This window comes from Panulirus ornatus, chromosome 50, assembly GCF_036320965.1.
Source record: "Panulirus ornatus isolate Po-2019 chromosome 50, ASM3632096v1, whole genome shotgun sequence".
In the NCBI taxonomy this organism is placed as follows: Eukaryota; Metazoa; Arthropoda; class Malacostraca; order Decapoda; family Palinuridae; genus Panulirus; species Panulirus ornatus.
In genome coordinates this window covers 7,765,855-7,786,537 of record NC_092273.1, presented here as the reverse complement: position 1 = coordinate 7,786,537, position 20,683 = coordinate 7,765,855, and the positions used below count along the sequence as shown (strand labels likewise).

Here is a 20,683-nt window from a genome sequence, read left to right as displayed (position 1 = left end):
CAGGCTAGGCTCCCGTCCCACGCCTGGGACTCTTGACATGGTGCCGGCTATAGTATACCTCCATCCCCACGCCTTCAACCTCCTTTTCCCTTACTTTAATCCCTCGAGGATTTTACCGTTTCATTTCACCGTAAGTGTATTGAGATGCGTTTGAATGGCCTTCAGTTTCGATATTGTAATATTGAACCCCTTGCTAGGCTCTTGAGTCGGCTCCCCCACGCATCTCGGCCTCAATAACCTGGTCATCTCGGAGCTTTCTCCTGAAATCCTTATCAGTTAATCCCACTCAGACTCGAAATACATCAAGTATTTGTGATGATAAATACAGACAATGAAACATGGTCTTTTTTTTCTCGTAACTCTAACCCCGTTGGATCGTAGCTATTTGGTAAATGTAAACAAGATAATAGCACCACTCTCAGTGAAGTTGAGGAAGGTCATTGGGCTCAGATGGTGACCTCCAGGCTTGCCTGGTACCCCCGAGGGGTCATGTGGTGTGCATGGAGGTGAAGTAGTGGAGGTGACCACAGATATGCTGGGCCAGGTTTCCCACATGGCTTCTGCACTGTAGTCGATACTCCACAGTGCTTTCATTATCATTATTATTATCATTATTATTATTATTATTATTATTATTATTATTATTATTATTATTATTATTATTATTATTGTTATTATTATCATTACTATTATTATTATTATTATTATTATTATTAGTATTATCATTATTATTATTATTATCATTACCATTATTATTATTATTATTATTATTATTATTATTATTATTATTATTATTATTATGATCAATAATGATAATAATGATAATGATAATCCTGCTGGTTATTAGTTACGTTTGTCTGTGACAGGTGACCTACTTGTCATTGTTTGGGTTTGTGAGTGACACGTGACCCGTTACTGGTTATTAGTGAGATTCATGAGTGGCAGGTAACCCCTGCTGGACGTTAGTGAGGATGCGACCCCTGAGCACGACGTTGCGGCCCTTAAACACAACGGTACGGCCCTTGAGCAGTACAATATGACCCTTACGTACGACGCTACGACCCATGAGCACGACTTGGCTATCTCTAAGATCAACACTACGTCTCTTGCGTACGTCGTTGCTACTTATGACCACCACGTCACGACCTTGAGCCAGACGACGCGACCCCTTGAGCACAACGCCTCGACCTTTAAATCTAGCCAAACTTTACTACCCTTGACCACGACGCTACGGCCTCGTGAGTACGAGAAACGACGCTGGGGTACGACGGTGTCTCTTATTGCTCACCCCTGCCTGTATACTACACCCCTACCTGTACTCTACCAAGCCACACACAGAGGGAGAGGAGGCCTGCAGTGTGTGTGTGTGTGTGTGTGTGTGTGTGTGTCAGGAAGGTCATGGGATGACGTTAGGCCAGCTTGGCTCCCGGAGTCCGGCGCGCGTGGTGGTGAAGGAATGTGGTCCCTCCCAAGGCACTGTCTGGCCCTTGACGTTAGCCGTGCGCAGGAAGTACTCGTCGCTAGGTTGCCGCCGACACATCAATGACCGGGTGGTCGCCCGTCGCCCCACCTGCAAAGGAACATCTCCCCATTATCTTCTTGTGACTCTCTCTCTCTCTCTCTCTCTCTCTCTCTCTCTCTCTCTCTCTCTCTCTCTATATATATATATATATATATATATATATATATATATATATATATATATATACATATATATATATATATATGGGAGTGAGACAGGGGACACTGGAGTGATTACGACGGGATTTTGCCAAACTGCAGGGCTAGCACGTAGCGCTTACCGCAGGAATATACATGAGTTGTGAAGAACGAGCTGTGTGAGTTGAGTATTATCTGTTGGGTGGTGGGACTGTTATTTTTGTGGACCGAAAGCCAGCACCTCAGCGTGTGGATGCGACAGAATGAAAAGACAGGAACCTGGGGCCAGAGGGGTGAAACTCGACAGCCCCTGAAGTGCTGGCTTACTGTGCAGGCGTCAGTAACCCTTCCGAGAACTGGGTGGGTAGTACAGGTAATATAACTCCCTGGTCAGTGGATGCCGAGAGAGAGAGAGAGAGAGAGAGAGAGAGAGAGAGAGAGAGAGAGAGAGAGAAGATTTACTGCTTCGTTTCATATTCAGTAATTTTGAGAGTCACATACAAGAAAGCCTGTTGGAAGATAAGCTTAAGTCTTCCTGGTGTGAGCTTGAGCACAAAGCTGGATTTCTTGTTACATGAACGCTGGAAGGTTAGGAAAAATCCCGCATGCAGTCCCCTTAGGCGAACGATGCAGTTGATGCGGTGCATGACACGGTTGGCGGTGTGTGGTGCATGGTACGGGTTGTGGTATGTGTGTGGTACATGACACGGGTTGTGGTGTGTGTGTGTGTGGTGCATGGCACGGGTTGTGGTGTGTGTGTGGTACATGGCACGGGTTGTGGTGTGTGTGGTACATGCTACAGTTGGTGGTGTGTGTGGTGCATGGTACAGTTGGTGGTGTGTGTGGTGCATGGTACAGTTGGTGGTGTGTGTGGTGCATGGTGCAGTTGGTGGTGTGTGTGGTACATGGTACAGTTGGTGGTATGTGTGGTATATGGTACAGTTGGTAGTGTGTGTGGTGCATGGCACGGGTTGTGGTGTGTGTGTGGTACATGGTACGGTTGATGGTGTGTGTGGTACACGGTACGGTTGGTGGTGTGTGTGGTACTTGGCACGGGTTGTGGTGTGTGTGGTACATGGTACAGTTGGTGGTGTGTGTGGTACGTGGTACAGTTGGTGGTGTGTGTGGTGCATGGTACAGTTGGTGGTGTGTGTGGTGTATGGTACAGTTGGTGGTGTGTATGGTACGTGGTACAGTTGGTGGTGTGTGTGGTGCATGGTACAGTTGGTGGTGTGTATGGTACGTGGTACAGTTGGTGGTGTGTGTGGTGCATGGTACAGTTGGTGGTGTGTGTGATACATGGTACGGTTGGTGGTGTGTGTGGTACATGGTACGGTTGGTGGTGTGTGTGGTACATGGTACGGTTGGTGGTGTGTGTGGTACATGGTACAGTTGGTGGTGTGTGTGGTACATGGTACAGTTGGTTGTGTGTGTGGTACATGGTACAGTTGGTGGTGTGTGTGGTGCATAGTACAGTTGGTGGTGTGTGTGGTACATGGAACGGTTGGTGGCTAGCGAGATATGTTAACTAAGACTGCAGTCATCACCAAAAAATATATATAAACACATGGGATGATGATGGAGGCGTGTTATCCTGGGCGGCGTTGGGATTAACTAGTAAAATAGGCCGAGCTGGGAGACTCACATCGACCAGTCTCGACCTTGGCCAGGTTCCTCTCAACCTTAAGTGGAGAGAGAGAGAGAGAGAGAGAGAGAGAGAGAGAGAGAGAGAGAGAGAGAGAGAGAGAGAGAGAGAGAGAGATGCTCTTCCCCTAAAGCGACACTTCTGAAACATCTCCAGGTGGATCTCGAGTTCTTGTGTCATGTAGTTAACCCGTGAGTGTCACACCCGGTGTCAAGTGCCAGTCTTGCATACGGAGTTGGACCCGTCGGAGCGGGTTATACAACTGGATCTTACGTTGGACTCGTGTAAGGTGGTCTGGGCAAGACAGGCCAAGGATCTCTCTCGACAGGTGACACTCGAGATAGATCTGCCATGATATATATATATATATATATATATATATATATATATATATATATATATATATATGTATTATTGGGATTATGGTGAAAGGTGTGACCCCGTTGAACGTGTGGTCGTGTTGAAGAGGACTATCGCATATTCAAGGCATCATTACACACGAGTATATAAGAGATTTAATCTTTCGTTTGCATCAGATGTATCTGTCATACATATAACAGAAAAAGTTCTGATTTTAGCGAAGGTACGCACGAGAAATTCATATATAAAAGTAATGATAACTGTCAAACTCATCCTCATGCAGTGTAGCACAAGTTCTCGTTATGAATATCTTTTATTCTCGAGTTATGGCAGGTGTTGACAAGGCTGACCCCACTAGGTGCTCGGGTCATCGTTATCAGGCTTTCCCAGTGTGTGGAGACGACGACAAGGTTATCAGTGGCTTCCCCGCTACACCACCAACGTATCAAGTGTTGAAGTGACAGAAGGGGTAATGTGTGAGGCGGTATGGTATGTGGACAGTGGAGTGGGAAGGTTATCTTATCGACAACAGCTGTGGTGGTTCATGCCAGAGGGCTGAGGGTTAAGTGATCAGGCAGCCTCAAGTGCAGGGTGAGGCCGCCTACTCTCTCAAAGACCTCTGTCGCCTCTGTATAATTGCCTCGATTGTATATCCTCTCAGGGACTTGTGCTTTTTCTGATCCTCCTCTGCTATCCTCCTCCAAAACATGGTCAAAATAATGTACTATATGATCACTTTGTCATGAAGGTGCTTCGTGTCTGATGTGTTATATTTCCGTACCGAGTAAAGCGGTGTTGTCTCGTCCTCCTTCAAGATCTCATATGCTCGATGGCGTGACGGTATGAAAAGTTCCCTCTTATACATTCGAGAAACTTGTACCTCCATGTTTTCCCCGCCTCCGTGGGCATTTAGTTCACCCAGTCCTCTTTCCTTGTAAATGAAAGTTCCCCTATTATATCACTTATCATCCTTATTAGGGGAATACCTTTTTGCCTTTCTCACCATCTTGATTGCTCATTCTGTATCTGCTCTGGCCTGCTGTAGCCCCTTGGAGGGCTATAGATTAACAGAGCCGCTGTGGACTTATTCACACCCTATTATTACTCATTATGTACTGTGTAACTACCTATATGTACTATGTGTGTGTGTGTATGTGTGTGTGTACTAGGCCACTATATGTACAGACAGGTATATGGGCAGGTAACATGTGGAGTACAATGTTATTCCTGTCGCAGCGACACCCCGCGGTCCTCCCCAGTCCGTCGCCGCTCCCCGGACCCGCCTGACAAAGATGGCGGTACCTCCGCCAAGGAACCCCCGGGCACCACCGCCGGGTCAGGGAGGAAGGGTTCCCGGGATGGCACCAGCAGCAGGAGACCCGGTGCCAGAGGCCTCGTCACTGGTGGGGCCGCCACGCCGATGGACGCCGCCAACCGCCTCTCCAGAAGCCGTGTGCCCCTCAGGCGTGGCCTGGGGCCAAGGAGCGCCACATCCACCGTCATCAAGCCACCGGGTCGGGACAAGCCCGTAGGTGATCCCCCTAGTAAGCGTCTTACCCAAAGACATGATAAAGTCTCCCTAGGGTGGAGTAGCTCCTCAAAGTCGACAGGGTCGCCGCGTAAGAGCGTCAGCAAGCTGACAGCACCTCGACGTGCTGACAGCCTCACGAAGCTGAATAGTTCCTCTGGCGTGGGCAACGCGACTCGGGTCATCAACCCACCGCGTGTGGCTGGCCTCGCCAGGCACCACACGTCCCTTTCGATCAAAACGCCGCCGAGAGTCGGTCCCCTCAGCAAAAGTGAGAGGTCTAGACGCAGCGCCACCCCAACCGACCCTCCCAGTAATCTCAAGTCACCTAGGAGAAATGACGAAAGTAAGTCAGAGGCTAGTAGAACGGACAAGACCTCCTCCACCCTGGGAAATAAGACGTCCAGGATGAAGAGATTCGTCGAATCTGTCACTCCGTCATCCATTACCAGGTTAGTTCGACGCAGCTCGATCAAAAACAGAAGTAACCTCATCGACAGAAGTTCCTCCGATGTCAAGAAATCCTCAGGAGGAAGTAGTACTACCTCCTTCAGCCATGCGACAGAAAGAAGTACAGCTTCAAGCGGCCGCCATGTATACCGAGAGTCCTCGAGCATTGGACCTTTCAAAGACAACCAGAGCCATCAGGAGGGCAAGGGTAGCACCAATAGTAACTTGATGTCCGGCCGGCATCGCAGTGCAAAGATCACCAAGCAAACCGAAACGCCTGTTGCTTCGCGCCGCATGTCGAAGGATGGAAATTCACTCATACCTCGATTGCTCGAAGTCAGATCTGGACGCAACCGAGCGTCTCCAGGCCACGCCCCGAGACAGGCGGCAGCAGGCGACGACAGAGGCAGGTTTGTGGGAAATAGCAGTAGCAGCAGCGGCGGCGTCCACAACTTCGCCAAGAACGCCGTCAGCAGAGAATACGACGGAAGCGGTCCGGGTGACACGGACGGCCCCGACAGCGGAAGACTCACTCAAAGGGGTAACAATAGAGGGGAATGTCCACCGTCCGGGTGTCGTGTATGACTTTAGCATGGTGTGTGCTGCAGTACTGGACATCAGCCCGGGCGGAGTCTTCGCTATTTTGTACATGCTCGCAACGCCAACTGCCAACTTAGGTAGCGACTTGACTCGTTTGAGGATATGTCGACTGATTTTTTCACGTGCATGTTGGCTAGAGAGTTTTGTGTGCTCCCCTCACTCCCACCAGGTGACCCAAGGCGCCCCACGCGGAGGTCACGCAAACTATCGGTGACCGAGGCGATGAGTACCAGGAGTGTGCTGCATGAGGGAGGACAACTCCCTCTGTATTTAAGCCTGTATTGTAGGCCGCTTGACCTCGTCTTGGGAGGTCAGCTCGAGACCCTCTGCTTCAGGAGGGTGTTGCGTGGAGTGCCTTGCTTTTGTAGCGCAATTACTGCATGGTAACCTCTGCCCTTGGCTGTAATGCATGACGGTTTGTGTTGCTCGTGTGGTATGGTTTGTTGTGGAGTGTGTGTGTGTGTGTGTGTGTCAGGAAGGTCATGGGATGACGTTAGGCCAGCTTGGCTCCCGGAGTCCGGCGCGCGTGGTGGTGAAGGAATGTGGTCCCTCCCAAGGCACTGTCTGGCCCTTGACGTTAGCCGTGCGCAGGAAGTACTCGTCGCTAGGTTGCCGCCGACACGTCAATGACCGGGTGGTCGCCCGTCGCCCCACCTGCAAAGGAACATCTCCCCATTATCTTCTTGTGACTCTCTCTCTCTCTCTCTCTCTCTCTCTCTCTCTCTCTCTCTCTCTATATATATATATATATATATATATATATATATATATATATATATATATATACATATATATATATGGGAGTGAGACAGGGGACACTGGAGTGATTACGACGGGATTTTGCCAAACTGCAGGGCTAGCACGTAGCGCTTATCGCAGGAATATACATGAGTTGTGAAGAACGAGCTGTGTGAGTTGAGTATTATCTGTTGGGTGGTGGGACTGTTATTTTTGTGGACCGAAAGCCAGCACCTCAGCGTGTGGATGCGACAGAATGAAAAGACAGGAACCTGGGGCCAGAGGGGTGAAACTCGACAGCCCCTGAAGTGCTGGCTTACTGTGCAGGCGTCAGTAAACCTTCCGAGAACTGGGTGGGTAGTACAGGTAATATAACTCCCTGGTCAGTGGATGCCGAGAGAGAGAGAGAGAGAGAGAGAGAGAAGATTTACTGCTTCGTTTCATATTCAGTAATTTTGAGAGTCACATACAAGAAAGCCTGTTGGAAGATAAGCTTAAGTCGCCCTGGTGTGAGCTTGAGCACAAAGCTGGATTTCTTGTTACATGAACGCTGGAAGGTTAGGAAAAATCCCGCATGCAGTCCCCTTAGGCGAACGATGCAGTTGATGCGGTGCATGACACGGTTGGCGGTGTGTGGTGCATGGTACGGGTTGTGGTATGTGTGTGGTACATGACACGGGTTGTGGTGTGTGTGTGTGTGTGGTGCATGGCACGGGTTGTGGTGTGTGTGTGGTACATGGCACGGGTTGTGGTGTGTGTGGTACATGCTACAGTTGGTGGTGTGTGTGGTGCATGGTACAGTTGGTGGTGTGTGTGGTGCATGGTACAGTTGGTGGTGTGTGTGGTGCATGGTGCAGTTGGTGGTGTGTGTGGTACATGGTACAGTTGGTGGTATGTGTGGTATATGGTACAGTTGGTAGTGTGTGTGGTGCATGGCACGGGTTGTGGTGTGTGTGTGGTACATGGTACGGTTGATGGTGTGTGTGGTACACGGTACGGTTGGTGGTGTGTGTGGTACTTGGCACGGGTTGTGGTGTGTGTGGTACATGGTACAGTTGGTGGTGTGTGTGGTACGTGGTACAGTTGGTGGTGTGTGTGGTGCATGGTACAGTTGGTGGTGTGTGTGGTGTATGGTACAGTTGGTGGTGTGTATGGTACGTGGTACAGTTGGTGGTGTGTGTGGTGCATGGTACAGTTGGTGGTGTGTATGGTACGTGGTACAGTTGGTGGTGTGTGTGGTGCATGGTACAGTTGGTGGTGTGTGTGATACATGGTACGGTTGGTGGTTTGTGTGGTACATGGTACGGTTGGTGGTGTGTGTGGTACATGGTACAGTTGGTGGTGTGTGTGGTACATGGTACAGTTGGTTGTGTGTGTGGTACATGGTACAGTTGGTGGTGTGTGTGGTGCATGGTACAGTTCGTGGTGTGTGTGGTGCATAGTACAGTTGGTGGTGTGTGTGGTACATGGTACGGTTGGTGGCTAGCGAGATATGTTAACTAAGACTGCAGTCATCACCAAAAAATATATATAAACACATGGGATGATGATGGAGGCGTGTTATCCTGGGCGGCGTTGGGATTAACTAGTAAAATAGGCCGAGCTGGGAGACTCACATCGACCAGTCTCGACCTTGGCCAGGTTCCTCTCAACCTTAAGTGGAGAGAGAGAGAGAGAGAGAGAGAGAGAGAGAGAGAGAGAGAGAGAGAGAGAGAGAGAGAGAGAGAGAGATGCTCTTCCCCTAAAGCGACACTTCTGAAACATCTCCAGGTGGATCTCGAGTTCTTGTGTCATGTAGTTAACCCGTGAGTGTCACGCCCGGTGTCAAGTGCCAGTCTTGCATACGGAGTTGGACCCGTCGGAGCGGGTTATACAACTGGATCTTACGTAGGACTCATGTAAGGTGGTCTGGGCAAGACAGGCCAAGGATCTCTCTCGACAGGTGACACTCGAGATAGATCTGCCATGATATATATATATATATATATATATATATATATATATATATATATATATATATATATATGTATTATTGGGATTATGGTGAAAGGTGTGACCCCGTTGAACGTGTGGTCGTGTTGAAGAGGACTATCGCATATTCAAGGCATCATTACACACGAGTATTTAAGAGATTTAATCTTTCGTTTGCATCAGATGTATCTGTCATGCATATAACAGAAAAAGTTCTGATTTTAGCGAAGGTACGTACGAGAAATTCATATATAAAAGTAATGATAACTGTCAAACTCATCCTCATGCAGTGTAGCACAAGTTCTCGTTATGAATATCTTTTATTCTCGAGTTATGGCAGGTGTTGACAAGGCTGACCCCACTAGGTGCTCGGGTCATCGTTATCAGGCTTTCCCAGTGTGTGGAGACGACGACAAGGTTATCAGTGGCTTCCCCGCTACACCACCAGCGTATCAAGTGTTGAAGTGACAGAAGGGGTAATGTGTGAGGCGGTATGGTATGTGGACAGTGGAGTGGGAAGGTTATCTTATCGACAACAGCTGTGGTGGTTCATGCCAGAGGGCTGAGGGTTAAGTGATCAGGCAGCCTCAAGTGTAGGGTGAGGCCGCCTACTCTCTCAAAGACCTCTGTCGCCTCTGTATAATTGCCTCGATTGTATATCCTCTCAGGGACCTGTGCTTTTTCTGATCCTCTTCTGCTATCCTCCTCCAAAACATGGTCAAAATAATGTACTATATGATCACTTTGTCATGAAGGTGCTTCGTGTCTGATGTGTTATATTTCCGTACCGAGTAAAGCGGTGTTGTCTCGTCCTCCTTCAAGATCTCATATGCTCGATGGCGTGACGGTATGAAAAGTTCCCTCGTATACATTCGAGAAACTTGTACCTCCATGTTTTCCCCGCCTCCGTGGGCATTTAGTTCACCCAGTCCTCTTTCCTTGTAAATGAAAGTTCCCCTATTATATCACTTATCATCCTTATTAGGGAAATACCTTTTTGCCTTTCTCACCATCTTGATTGCTCATTCTGTATCTGCTCTGGCCTGCTGTAGCCCCTTGGAGGGCTATAGATTAACAGAGCCGCTGTGGACTTATTCACACCCTATTATTACTCATTATGTACTGTGTAACTACTTATATGTACTATGTGCGTGTGTGTATGTGTGTGTGTACTAGGCCACTATATGTACAGACAGGTATATGGGCAGGTAACATGTGGAGTACAATGTTATTCCTGTCGCAGCGACACCCCGCGGTCCTCCCCAGTCCGTCGCCGCTCCCCGGACCCGCCTGACAAAGATGGCGGTACCTCCGCCAAGGAACCCCCGGGCACCACCGCCGGGTCAGGGAGGAAGGGTTCCCGGGATGGCACCAGCAGCAGGAGACCCGGTGCCAGAGGCCTCGTCACTGGTGGGGCCGCCACGCCGATGGACGCCGCCAACCGCCTCTCCAGAAGCCGGGTGCCCCTCAGGCGCGGCCTGGGGCCAAGGAGCGCCACATCCACCGTCATCAAGCCACCGGGTCGGGACAAACCCGTAGGTGATCCCCCTAGTAAGCGTCTTACCCAAAGACATGATAACGTCTCCCTAGGGTGGAGTAGCTCCTCAAAGTCGACAGGGTCGCCGCGTAAGAGCGTCAGCAAGCTGACAGCACCTCGACGTGCTGACAGCCTCACGAAGCTGAATAGTTCCTCTGGCGTGGGCAACGCGACTCGGGTCATCAACCCTCCGCGTGTGGCTGGCCTCGCCAGGCACCACACGTCCCTTTCGATCAAAACGCCGCCGAGAGTCGGTCCCCTCAGCAAAAGTGAGAGGTCTAGACGCAGCGCCACCCCAACCGACCCTCCCAGTAATCTCAAGTCACCTAGGAGAAATGACGAAAGTAAGTCAGAGGCTAGTAGAACGGACAAGACCTCCTCCACCCTGGGAAATAAGACGTCCAGGATGAAGAAATTCGTCGAATCTGTCACTCCGTCATCCATTACCAGGTTAGTTCGACGCAGCTCGATCAAAAACAGAAGTAACCTCATCGACAGAAGTTCCTCCGATGTCAAGAAATCCTCAGGAGGAAGTAGTACTACCTCCTTCAGCCATGCGACAGAAAGAAGTACAGCTTCAAGCGGCCGCCATGTATACCGAGAGTCCTCGAGCATTGGACCTTTCAAAGACAACCAGAGCCATCAGGAGGGCAAGGGTAGCACCAATAGTAACTTGATGTCCGGCCGGCATCGCAGTGCAAAGATCACCAAGCAAACCGAAACGCCTGTTGCTCCGCGCCGCATGTCGAAGGATGGAAATTCACTCATACCTCGATTGCTCGAAGTCAGATCTGGACGCAACCGAGCGTCTCCAGGCCACGCCCCGAGACAGGCGGCAGCAGGCGACAACAGAGGCAGGTTTGTGGGAAATAGCAGTAGCAGCAGCGGCGGCGTCCACAACTTCGCCAAGAACGCCGTCAGCAGAGAATACGACGGAAGCGGTCCGGGTGACACGGACGGCCCCGACAGCGGAAGACTCACTCAAAGGGGTAACAATAGAGGGGAATGTCCACCGTCCGGGTGTCGTGTATGACCTTAGCATGGTGTGTGCTGCAGTACTGGACATCAGCCCGGGCGGAGTCTTCGCTATTTTGTACATGCTCGCAACGCCAACTGCCAACTTAGGTAGCGACTTGACTCGTTTGAGGATATGTCGACTGATTTTTTCACGTGCATGTTGGCTAGAGAGTTTTGTGTGCTCCCCTCACTCCCACCAGGTGACCCAAGGCGCCCCACGCGGAGGTCACGCAAACTATCGGTGACCGAGGCGATGAGTACCAGGAGTGTGCTGCATGAGGGAGGACAACTCCCTCTGTATTTAAGCCTGTATTGTAGGCCGCTTGACCTCGTCTTGGGAGGTCAGCTCGAGACCCTCTGCTTCAGGAGGGTGTTGCGTGGAGTGCCTTGCTTTTGTAGCGCAATTACTGCATGGTAACCTCTGCCCTTGGCTGTAATGCATGACGGTTTGTGTTGCTCGTGTGGTATGGTTTGTTGTGGAGTGTGTGTGTGTGTGTGTGTGTAGTGCGCAGCTTGACAGGGAGTTGTTGCTTAACAGGAGGTTATAAACGTGGATCGACGCCGACGTTCAAGACCACACCACCACCGCTTTATGCCTTCAGTTTTTTTGCATTTTTAAACTGTTTTTCGCATGTATTTCAGGTAAATATAGCTCATAAGTGATGTGATATCTCTCTTACTTCCTTTTTCTGGTAATCGCTTTGAATTAAGGTTTTTCCTTTTGAGATATACATAGACTAAGCTATTGTGGACAGTTGTATGAATATAGTCAGCTAATGGGGACAAGTCGTATGAATATAGCAGGGTGTTGGGGACAGCTATATGAATATAGTAAGCGAATGGGGACAGTAGATATGGATATAATCAGCTGATGGGGACAATTTATTGGATATACTAAGGTATTAGGAACAGTTATGTGCCATAGTTTATGGTGCATTAGCGACAGAATTGTAGAATGGCGGTACCTTCCCTCCTTGGCTTAGAGTGCATCATGAAGCTCTTCTCACTTTGTTCTTTTGTTAATCAACAGTATATTCTCAACTACATATTTCGAAAGGAAGTTTCCAAATTTTCAATTAAATCATAATTTTTCCTCCATTCAATGTAGATAATATATGCTTTCCTGTTGGTTATTTCAATGTGAAACCTAAGGATATTTCTTGTTAGAATCATCAAATTTTAACGTTCCACGTTAGGTGTTAGACTAAGGGAATACATATGATTTACACAGATGATTTAAACTTAGCATAATTATTTTATCCCAACTTTCTAATCGTTACTTGGAATTGTCCAAAATCAAGATGACTAATCTAAGACATAGACTTGAATTGTTCAAAAGCATGGAAGTAATTTTGAATCGCTCAAAATCAAGGAAGTAAGTTCGAGTATCAACTTGAATCGCTCAAAATCAAGGAAGTAAGTTCGAGTATAAACTTGAATCGCTCAAAAATCTAGGAAGTAATTACACCTACAATGGTATACAAGTTTGATTGAGAATTAGCTTTGAAAGATGGAGGTTGGTCGATGACACAAAAGGATTTTCTCCGGCTGATTCCCTCCCACCACGTCCTCCTCCTCAACACTCAAATTTCAGTCTTGCTTCCGTTCAGTAGAGAGGACTAAAGAAACATTTAAGATTTTGGATAATTAACATATTCACATTTAAATCCATATTTCCCTCTCATTCCGGGGTTAGACTCTGATCACAATGGCTAGCAATGGTGGAAAACTATACATATGGAGTTATTGCATGTAAACTCCCCATACTTAATGGGTTCCGAATCCTCTCTGCTTGTACGAGTTCAGCTCAGTAGAAGAGGCATCTGGTCATGTATTCTAGGCTCGTAGTCATTATAATTTTTTCTATTTCATAACTTCTATAGCTGGAAATTACTGAGAGACACAAGTCTTTTGTAGTTTATCTTACCTGAGGGTAAAGTTACTTTTAAGTTTTCTTCCTTTGACTTGAAATGCATCACAGAGAACGTCTTGAAAATATCAGAAATCTTTTGAAATAGTTTGTTGTAGTTTCCCTATCTAGGAATTTTCCATGATTACATGTAAATATTGCTAGAGGATTTTCTTGTACTCCTACAAGTGTTTTTTTTATGAAGGATTTGTCAATTTCACATCACTAAAATCCTTCTGTTGCATCATTCATTCAAACAAACTCAGTATTTACTGTCCCATTACGTATTCCTAGTCATTTACTTCTTAATATGATAAAGGTTTATTGAGAAATAGGTCACTGAAGAATCAGTATCGTGCTAATGTTGTGGCAACCTTGCAGGCCCCAGGGCCGGCTCGACCCCCAGCCGGTCCGCAAGGTGGCCACGTTTGAATAATCCGCCACGCAGACGCCCTATTGATCACCACCCACCCGCTGGCTTCCGCACTGTGAGTTTCTGAAGAATTTTGTACACTCTTTGTCATTTGATGATTTTCTCTTGTGTCGTTTCTGGAGTGTAATCTTTTCATTAATTATTATGTAGCAGATGAGTAGTGAGTAAACTCAAGGCAAAGGTGTTTTTTCAAGTTTTATGAAAAAGAATCATATCAAAGTTATCACTTTTATATCGCCATATCTTTATAGTTATAATCATATCCTTTAAATAGATACTTGATGTATGTTTTTATATCTGTTTGGCGTATCAAAATCCCTTTTCTTTATTCAGATTCTTTATTTTCCAGGAAGTTACAAAGATGGCCTCCAGAGGGCGGGAGGGGTCTCACCACCCCTCCAATATGACGTCACACCTCAATGACAACAAACCTGCTGGAAGGGGAACACCGCCATGCAAGGGCACCTACCTCGACTTTGAAGGGAATATTCGGACCGGTAACTACATAGACAGTGGTGGGAGTGAAGAGTTTGTGACGAGGGAGGTGGTGAGGGGACTAGATTACAAAAATAGACGTGGATATAACCTTCTAGAGGCAGTGAACAAGAGAGTAGACTACGAAGGGAACCGAAGATACAATACCTTCAACTACTGGCGGAGGAACCTGCCGGATGTGTCCGGTGAGATCAGTTACATATTACGACCTGGTGACGCAAATTTCTCGCCGGATGTAAATGGGAACAAAAATCTTATATACGGTTCGAAAGACGGAAGGAGAGGAACTCGGGAGAAGCGGGCTCTCGAGGTAACCTCTGGCGGGAGGCCACGCCCGCGGAGTCCCAGACCTTCCTCCCTCGACCCCAGCAAACACGACGCACGGTCTTCGACGCCCTACAAACTCCGACAGATATCGAACTTCGCCTCCCTTGTGCTCTCAGATTCCGTCAAATCTGACGCCAACGACGATCCTCCTGATGGGGATGCGCGCCTGGCGGCCAGGGTCGACGATGATGATGACGCCCTTGACTATGAAAGCGAGACCAACGAAGATTATTTGCTCCAGGCCCGCCGCCGTCTGAAGTCTAGCTCATTTAGCGACTACTCTAGGTAAGGAAATTAAGTTCTTGTGTTCGGTTCGCATAAGTGGTCACTATAGTTAGTCGTAAATTTTTTCATTCATCATTAGGGTCACGAGATGAAATTAAACTTAAGCAACATTGAATATCCTTTGTCTCTTATAGTATGATAGGCTGTGTTGTGGCTGGTGGATGCACGAGTTACCCCACCGGTATGTATGAAACAGGAAGTTACTCAAAATGCATATCATAGATGCACATATTCCCTGCTGCTGTAGATATTTATGATATAACGGGAATGACAGTTAAGTCAAGAACTTGGTTGACATAACAGTTGTGTTAAGAGCACCGTATTCGATCGACATGCTGTAGGGGAACTGTGGGGGATGGTTCACCGTACCTTGAGCTTATTTTCCTGTCCGTGGAAGGTATTGGATATAGGAGCCACACCCATTTTTTTTTTTTTTTTTTTTTTTTTTGGACTGGCAATTCATCAGTTTTCATCCCCTCATATCCCCTGAAGCATAACGGTACAGTCTCTGAGCGCGACCCTGCGACCTTGATCCCAACGATATGACCCATGGGTATGAAGGCTATCATGGTTCGTACCGTCGTGTTAATGTTTTTTACTATTGAACTCAAAGGTCGCACTGTCGTACTCAGAGGTTTCATCTTCGTCGTAAGTACGTTAGCAGATAGTACCCCACTGCTCATGTCGCCTGGTCCATCAGTAAGATATTCACCTAGTTTCCCCCGGGCCTAATTATGTTAACTTACTTTTCGTTGAACCAGTAAGGTCTTAATTTAGTTTGGATTCACCCAGTATGCCAGTAAGATGGATCCTTAATTATTTATTAGGTTCATGTTGCCAGTAAAATGTTAGCCTATTCCTAACAGTACACTATTGATCTCGTTTTCGATTAGCATAGGTTAAGCGGTGTCAGTAAGATATTAGCCTAATATTAAGTAAGGTATTATGCCAGTAAGTTGTTAACCTTAGTTGTCTACACGTATCGGCTACGGTTCGCGTAGTGTTGCCAATAGTTATATTTCGGTTTATCTTTGGCAGTAAGATTTTAACACTTTTCGTTTTAGCGTCGTCGTATTGGCACTATTAACCCATCTGTAATACATGTGTTCATGTCGCGTAGGGATACTTTCTTCCCAATATATTATTTATCTACGTTTCTCCCAGAAATCACGTCCGGTTTGTGTTTTTATTTAACGTTTATGGATAATTGGCTGAGGTGATCATATATCCAAGGCCGGCCGGATGTTTTAACAGGGTCCAGGAGTTGACCGTTCCCATAGTAGCTTAAAAGGCAACTAAGAATGGTGTTTTTACCCAATAGACGACCAGGAGAGGCTACTCAATTCTTGCCTAATGACCTGCCCACTGATTACTGCCGAAGGCGTTGTCGAAAACGTCCTTCAATGACAAATGTGTAGCAGAATAATAGAAACTATTTTTATTGAGTAAAACGTTTTATATAGGCCAGGTTAGGGGAGACAGGTGCGTTTGATTTGTCCCCATTGTCCTCCCGTACCTTCAAAGCCAGAGCTGTAATGACTCCCACTGGAATTAGATTTTCCAGTATATAAACCTTCGTCCGTAGTTCCGTGCTCAGCGGCTCCCATCTGAGTTGGGGACGATCAGTTCGTGTCTGGGTAACCAGACGTCCATATTCTTTATTGATCCGGTTTTGTTGATTTGTGGTTGGTTTAACCCAACTGGTCCAAGTGTGGTGGTGTTCTCGGGCTAAAGTATATATGTGTGGTTATTTTGGTCTGTGGGTGTATATTTTATGTGTGAACATTGGGCGTATGTGTGTGTTTAGGTGTTTTTTGTAAGGGGTTACTCTTTCTGTATTATAGGGAGAGAGTTTTACATTCATGATGCCTGGCTCGTAACCTTACGTAGTTTATGTACCATGTCTTTTACTTGTGTGTGTTCCGGGTGTGCTGGGATGAGGGTTTTGAGTGTAATAGATCTGTGAGCTTTGAGTTTGCACGTTGTACGCTCTTTGATTTCGCATGGGTTTTTGTGATATGTATGTTTTGAAATTGCATGATTTATGTTTTGAGCCTACTGATTGATTTGAGTGCGAGTTTCATGGGTTTGGAGTGCACTAGTTATGCAGGTCGGAGTATGAGTGTGCGAGATGTGTTTTTTCAGTGCAGGTTAGAAGAGATTCGGGTGTGCGAGTTTAGAGTATTTGACTTGATGAATGTTTGGAGTGTGTTGATGTGGAGTGTGTGTGGATTTTACTCAAATAAGAACGACTACTTTTTACTGACCTCACATATCTCATGATAGTCCATTTCTGAGATCTGACTACCATGAGGTATGTCTTGACCTGAATACATATGCTTCAGGCACACACACACACAGGGATATCACGCTCCAGACACACTAATGTCATGCACCAGATACGCTCACAGGGATATTCTCCGGAGACACGGGGACATCATGCTCCAAACACACAGGGGCAGCAATACTCAAGATGGACAGAATAACAGGTGTTAGTGGAGTTGCTTGATAGTTGGCTGCGTGTGCGGGGGTATGTTGCATGCTAGCCACGGTCCCGCTCGTATTGACGGGCTGGATTCCTGAGTCTTCCTTGTTGCTGTGGTGAGTCAGTCATAGCTGGCCACCCCTCGCAGTGGTTGATTATTAGCCACAGTGGGGCCCTATCGCTGTGGTGAGGTGAGTCAGTTAAAGCAGGCCCTTTCGCTGTGACGATTTAGTCTTATCTGGCCCCATTGCTGTGGTGAGTTAATTGTAGTTGCCATGTATTATCTGCTGGTTGGAAGTCCCACCTCATGTAGGACAGGTCAGGGTTCAATCTGCAAAGTGTTTTTTTCCTCCACGCCGTCTGAACTACTGTGCCACACCCTCTATAGTGTGGCCTGCTATTTACTCTCTCTATTCCCCCCCCCCCCCTCCTTCTCTTGTCTGGTTTTCTTTGGATCATTTCATCTCCCATTTTCTATATTTTTTCCCAAATGAATTACATTCAAATGTTTTATCATTGGGCTGTTGTATTCTCCATTGTATGTATGCCGTTTTTGCTTTAACTCTGTGCTATACTAGGAAATCATCTCCCAGTATTCTTATATTTTTCCCCTATCTCTGCTGTTGTACTTTCTCCTCTCATTTAATTCTTGAGGGTTATCTTTGCCTCTGGTGTGGGTGTGATGGCCGCCCACATGACTCACGTCTCTTGTGAAACCCACCCACAACTTATTCGCTTTAGGGAAATGGATCGTGACTGCTCACCCGGCTTCGTCTTTAGCTCCATTCTGCCTCGTTTGCCAGGGCCTGGGTTAGCGTTACATCGTGTTGCCTGGGGCAGAGCGTAGCATCAGACGGGTCAGACGGTCGTGGTGGACGGTGCTTGGCTGGTGTGTAAGGTGATACCTGACGTGTGGCTCATATATGGCACGAGGGAAACCCCCCTTGTGACCAGCCTTGTCCTCTGCCCCTCCTACACCCCATACACCCCAGCGTGCCCTACACACTAACCCGGCGACGCACTCTCCTCCCACAGGTTAGTCTCGGCGCGGCCCTTCGCTACACTCGACAGCCGCACTTCACGGAGCAACTCTCTCCATGTTGACCGTCCCAGCGACCTCGCCCGGAGGAATTCGGCGCCCGTGGATGTGTTGGACGTACTCGGTGCCCTTCAGAAGAGGAGCGGTGATTGTTTAGAGCCCTTGCTGGGGGTACGGGAGTACTGGACACCCTCTGACGACGAGGGTTTTGACGGCGAGCCCTTCCTGCTGGGTCAGTGTTCTGACGGGGACATTACCTATAATTGCCATAAGTTGCAGGACTGGTTCGATTCCGTTGTCCCTCGCGAATTTGATACTGACGACAGTGACGTCTTCGAAGATTCCTACGACATGGGGAACATCCAGGGCGCCGAGGGCAAGAAGTTGGCGAAGGCCGAGAGGCAGAAGGCAAAGGGCCGGGGACGGCTCGCCCGTGGGAAGTCGCCCTCGAAAGCCAAGCTCCATGAGAGTCGAGACACGTTACATGAGGGCGACAGAGGACCGGTGTGTGCCTCTCCCATCAGCACGCCCTCCACCATCGCAGCCGCCACCGTGGGTATATCAACTGAGTCTCCCAGCATCCCAGTGCCGGTGTCGGCACTAGCGGAGCGGCCCACCACCATCGTAACAGACTCGTGGAAGGAGGCGCGAAAGCCGAAACCTCTGGGAGTCAGCGAGGCGGCAGGTGGAGCAGCTGTGGTAGCCTTCGCTGACTCCTCCTCCAGCTCGGAGTCTGTCTTCACAGAGGCGCGGAGTGGCGCCGGCACCAACAGCCAACACGATGCCTTCACGCCTGCCGATGGAGCCACCACGCCGCTGTTCACGGAGGCGCTGGACCTGCCCATTGATGAGATTATGTCCGGCCAGTACAGCTCAAGTGCCACCTCCACCGCCTCTTCCAAACCTCCTACCGTGGCCGAATCGGTCAGGTCCACCTCGAGTGCGACGGACGACCTGTCAAAGAAAACGCCGCCCAGGTGGGAGACGGAAACTAGTGTAGAATTATTAAAGAAAACGGATAGTGGCGAGGACACACCAGAGAAAACGTTCAGGTCAGGGGAACATGGAGGGAGAGCGCCCGAGGCAACACCCCCCCATCCTACCCCCACACAGGTAGACATAACAACAGACACGCGAGTTGAGGAGAGTCAGCGGGTCCCTACACACGTTCACACGCCGTCCCTGTCCTCCGATCAACATGTGCGTGAGGCCGCCGCGGCCACGGGTGATGCTGCCGGCTCAGTGTCCAGTGTTGACGTGCTCAGTCCCGACAGTGTAGATCTTTATTTTAGCTTTTATGCGAGCACCCACAGTGCGTTTGATGACGGTGGCGAGGAGTACTCTGGCGCCCGGCGCGTCGAGCGGCCGCCTAGACATCCCGCAGTGACAAACAGTAGTGGCGAGGAGTCCGTCGGCTCCTTCATCTGTGTCAATCTCGAACCTTCCCCCACGAGGCCGAAGACCCAGTCGCTCGGGGACGTAATTGAGGATCAGGATGACCCAGGGGATTCTTGGACCCCCGAGGGCAAGCCCAGGTCATACTCCGCCGACGACATCGAGTTAGAGGACTACGACGACGATTACTACACCGAGGGGGACGACATGCCGCAGGCGTCGGCGGCAGCGGCGGCGGCTGGTCGGGGCGGCGGGAGCAGTGCCTTCAGGGTGTCCCGCCACCGTAAGGTAGAGCTGCAGCCCGCCAAACCCTCAGCCTCGCGCTCCGCTAACAACAACAACAACAACAATAACAACACAACCGCTAAGAACAGGGCCCACTCGGAGAACTGCATCGCTGGTGAGTACAACTTTCCCTCCTTACCTCTGTGTATCATAATGAATGTCCACTCTCTTTTCCGACGTACCAAGAATATTCAAACGAGATGGGTAAGACGAAAATGGGATAAGCATTGAGATATGATCGGTACGACGTATGAGTGCAAATGAATGATAGACTCGAAGGACGAGATGCATTGGAATGCTAGAGTGGTTGGCACCGACCATACAGTTCACCCAACCCACAAGTGCACCGTCCTCTCTACGTTTGCATTTATCCCTCAAGTTCACGGTTATCCCCATGTCTGCGTCCTCCCCCCACAATTGCACCGCCCTCAGTTTGCCCATCCACCCCATAAGTGGTCCGTCCTCCTCATAACCTGCACCACCAATCCACCCCACAAGTGCACCCTCCTCTCCATGCCTGCACCC

General features: G+C 48.6%; 1 protein-coding gene across 1 annotated transcript in view; it reads left to right on the top strand.

The window, feature by feature from the left end:
* The window catches only part of LOC139764715 (uncharacterized), a 98,961-nt gene that overhangs the window by 10,645 nt on the left and 67,633 nt on the right, over positions 1 to 20,683 (top strand). Inside the window, exons 2-7 of the mRNA XM_071691602.1 lie at positions 4,901 to 6,183; positions 9,292 to 9,415; positions 10,195 to 11,477; positions 13,796 to 13,902; positions 14,197 to 14,954; positions 18,475 to 20,273. Of these exons, the coding sequence (XP_071547703.1) occupies positions 4,901 to 6,183; positions 9,292 to 9,415; positions 10,195 to 11,477; positions 13,796 to 13,902; positions 14,197 to 14,954; positions 18,475 to 20,273 (5,354 nt within the window). The remainder of the gene's footprint in view (positions 1 to 4,900; positions 6,184 to 9,291; positions 9,416 to 10,194; positions 11,478 to 13,795; positions 13,903 to 14,196; positions 14,955 to 18,474; positions 20,274 to 20,683) is intronic.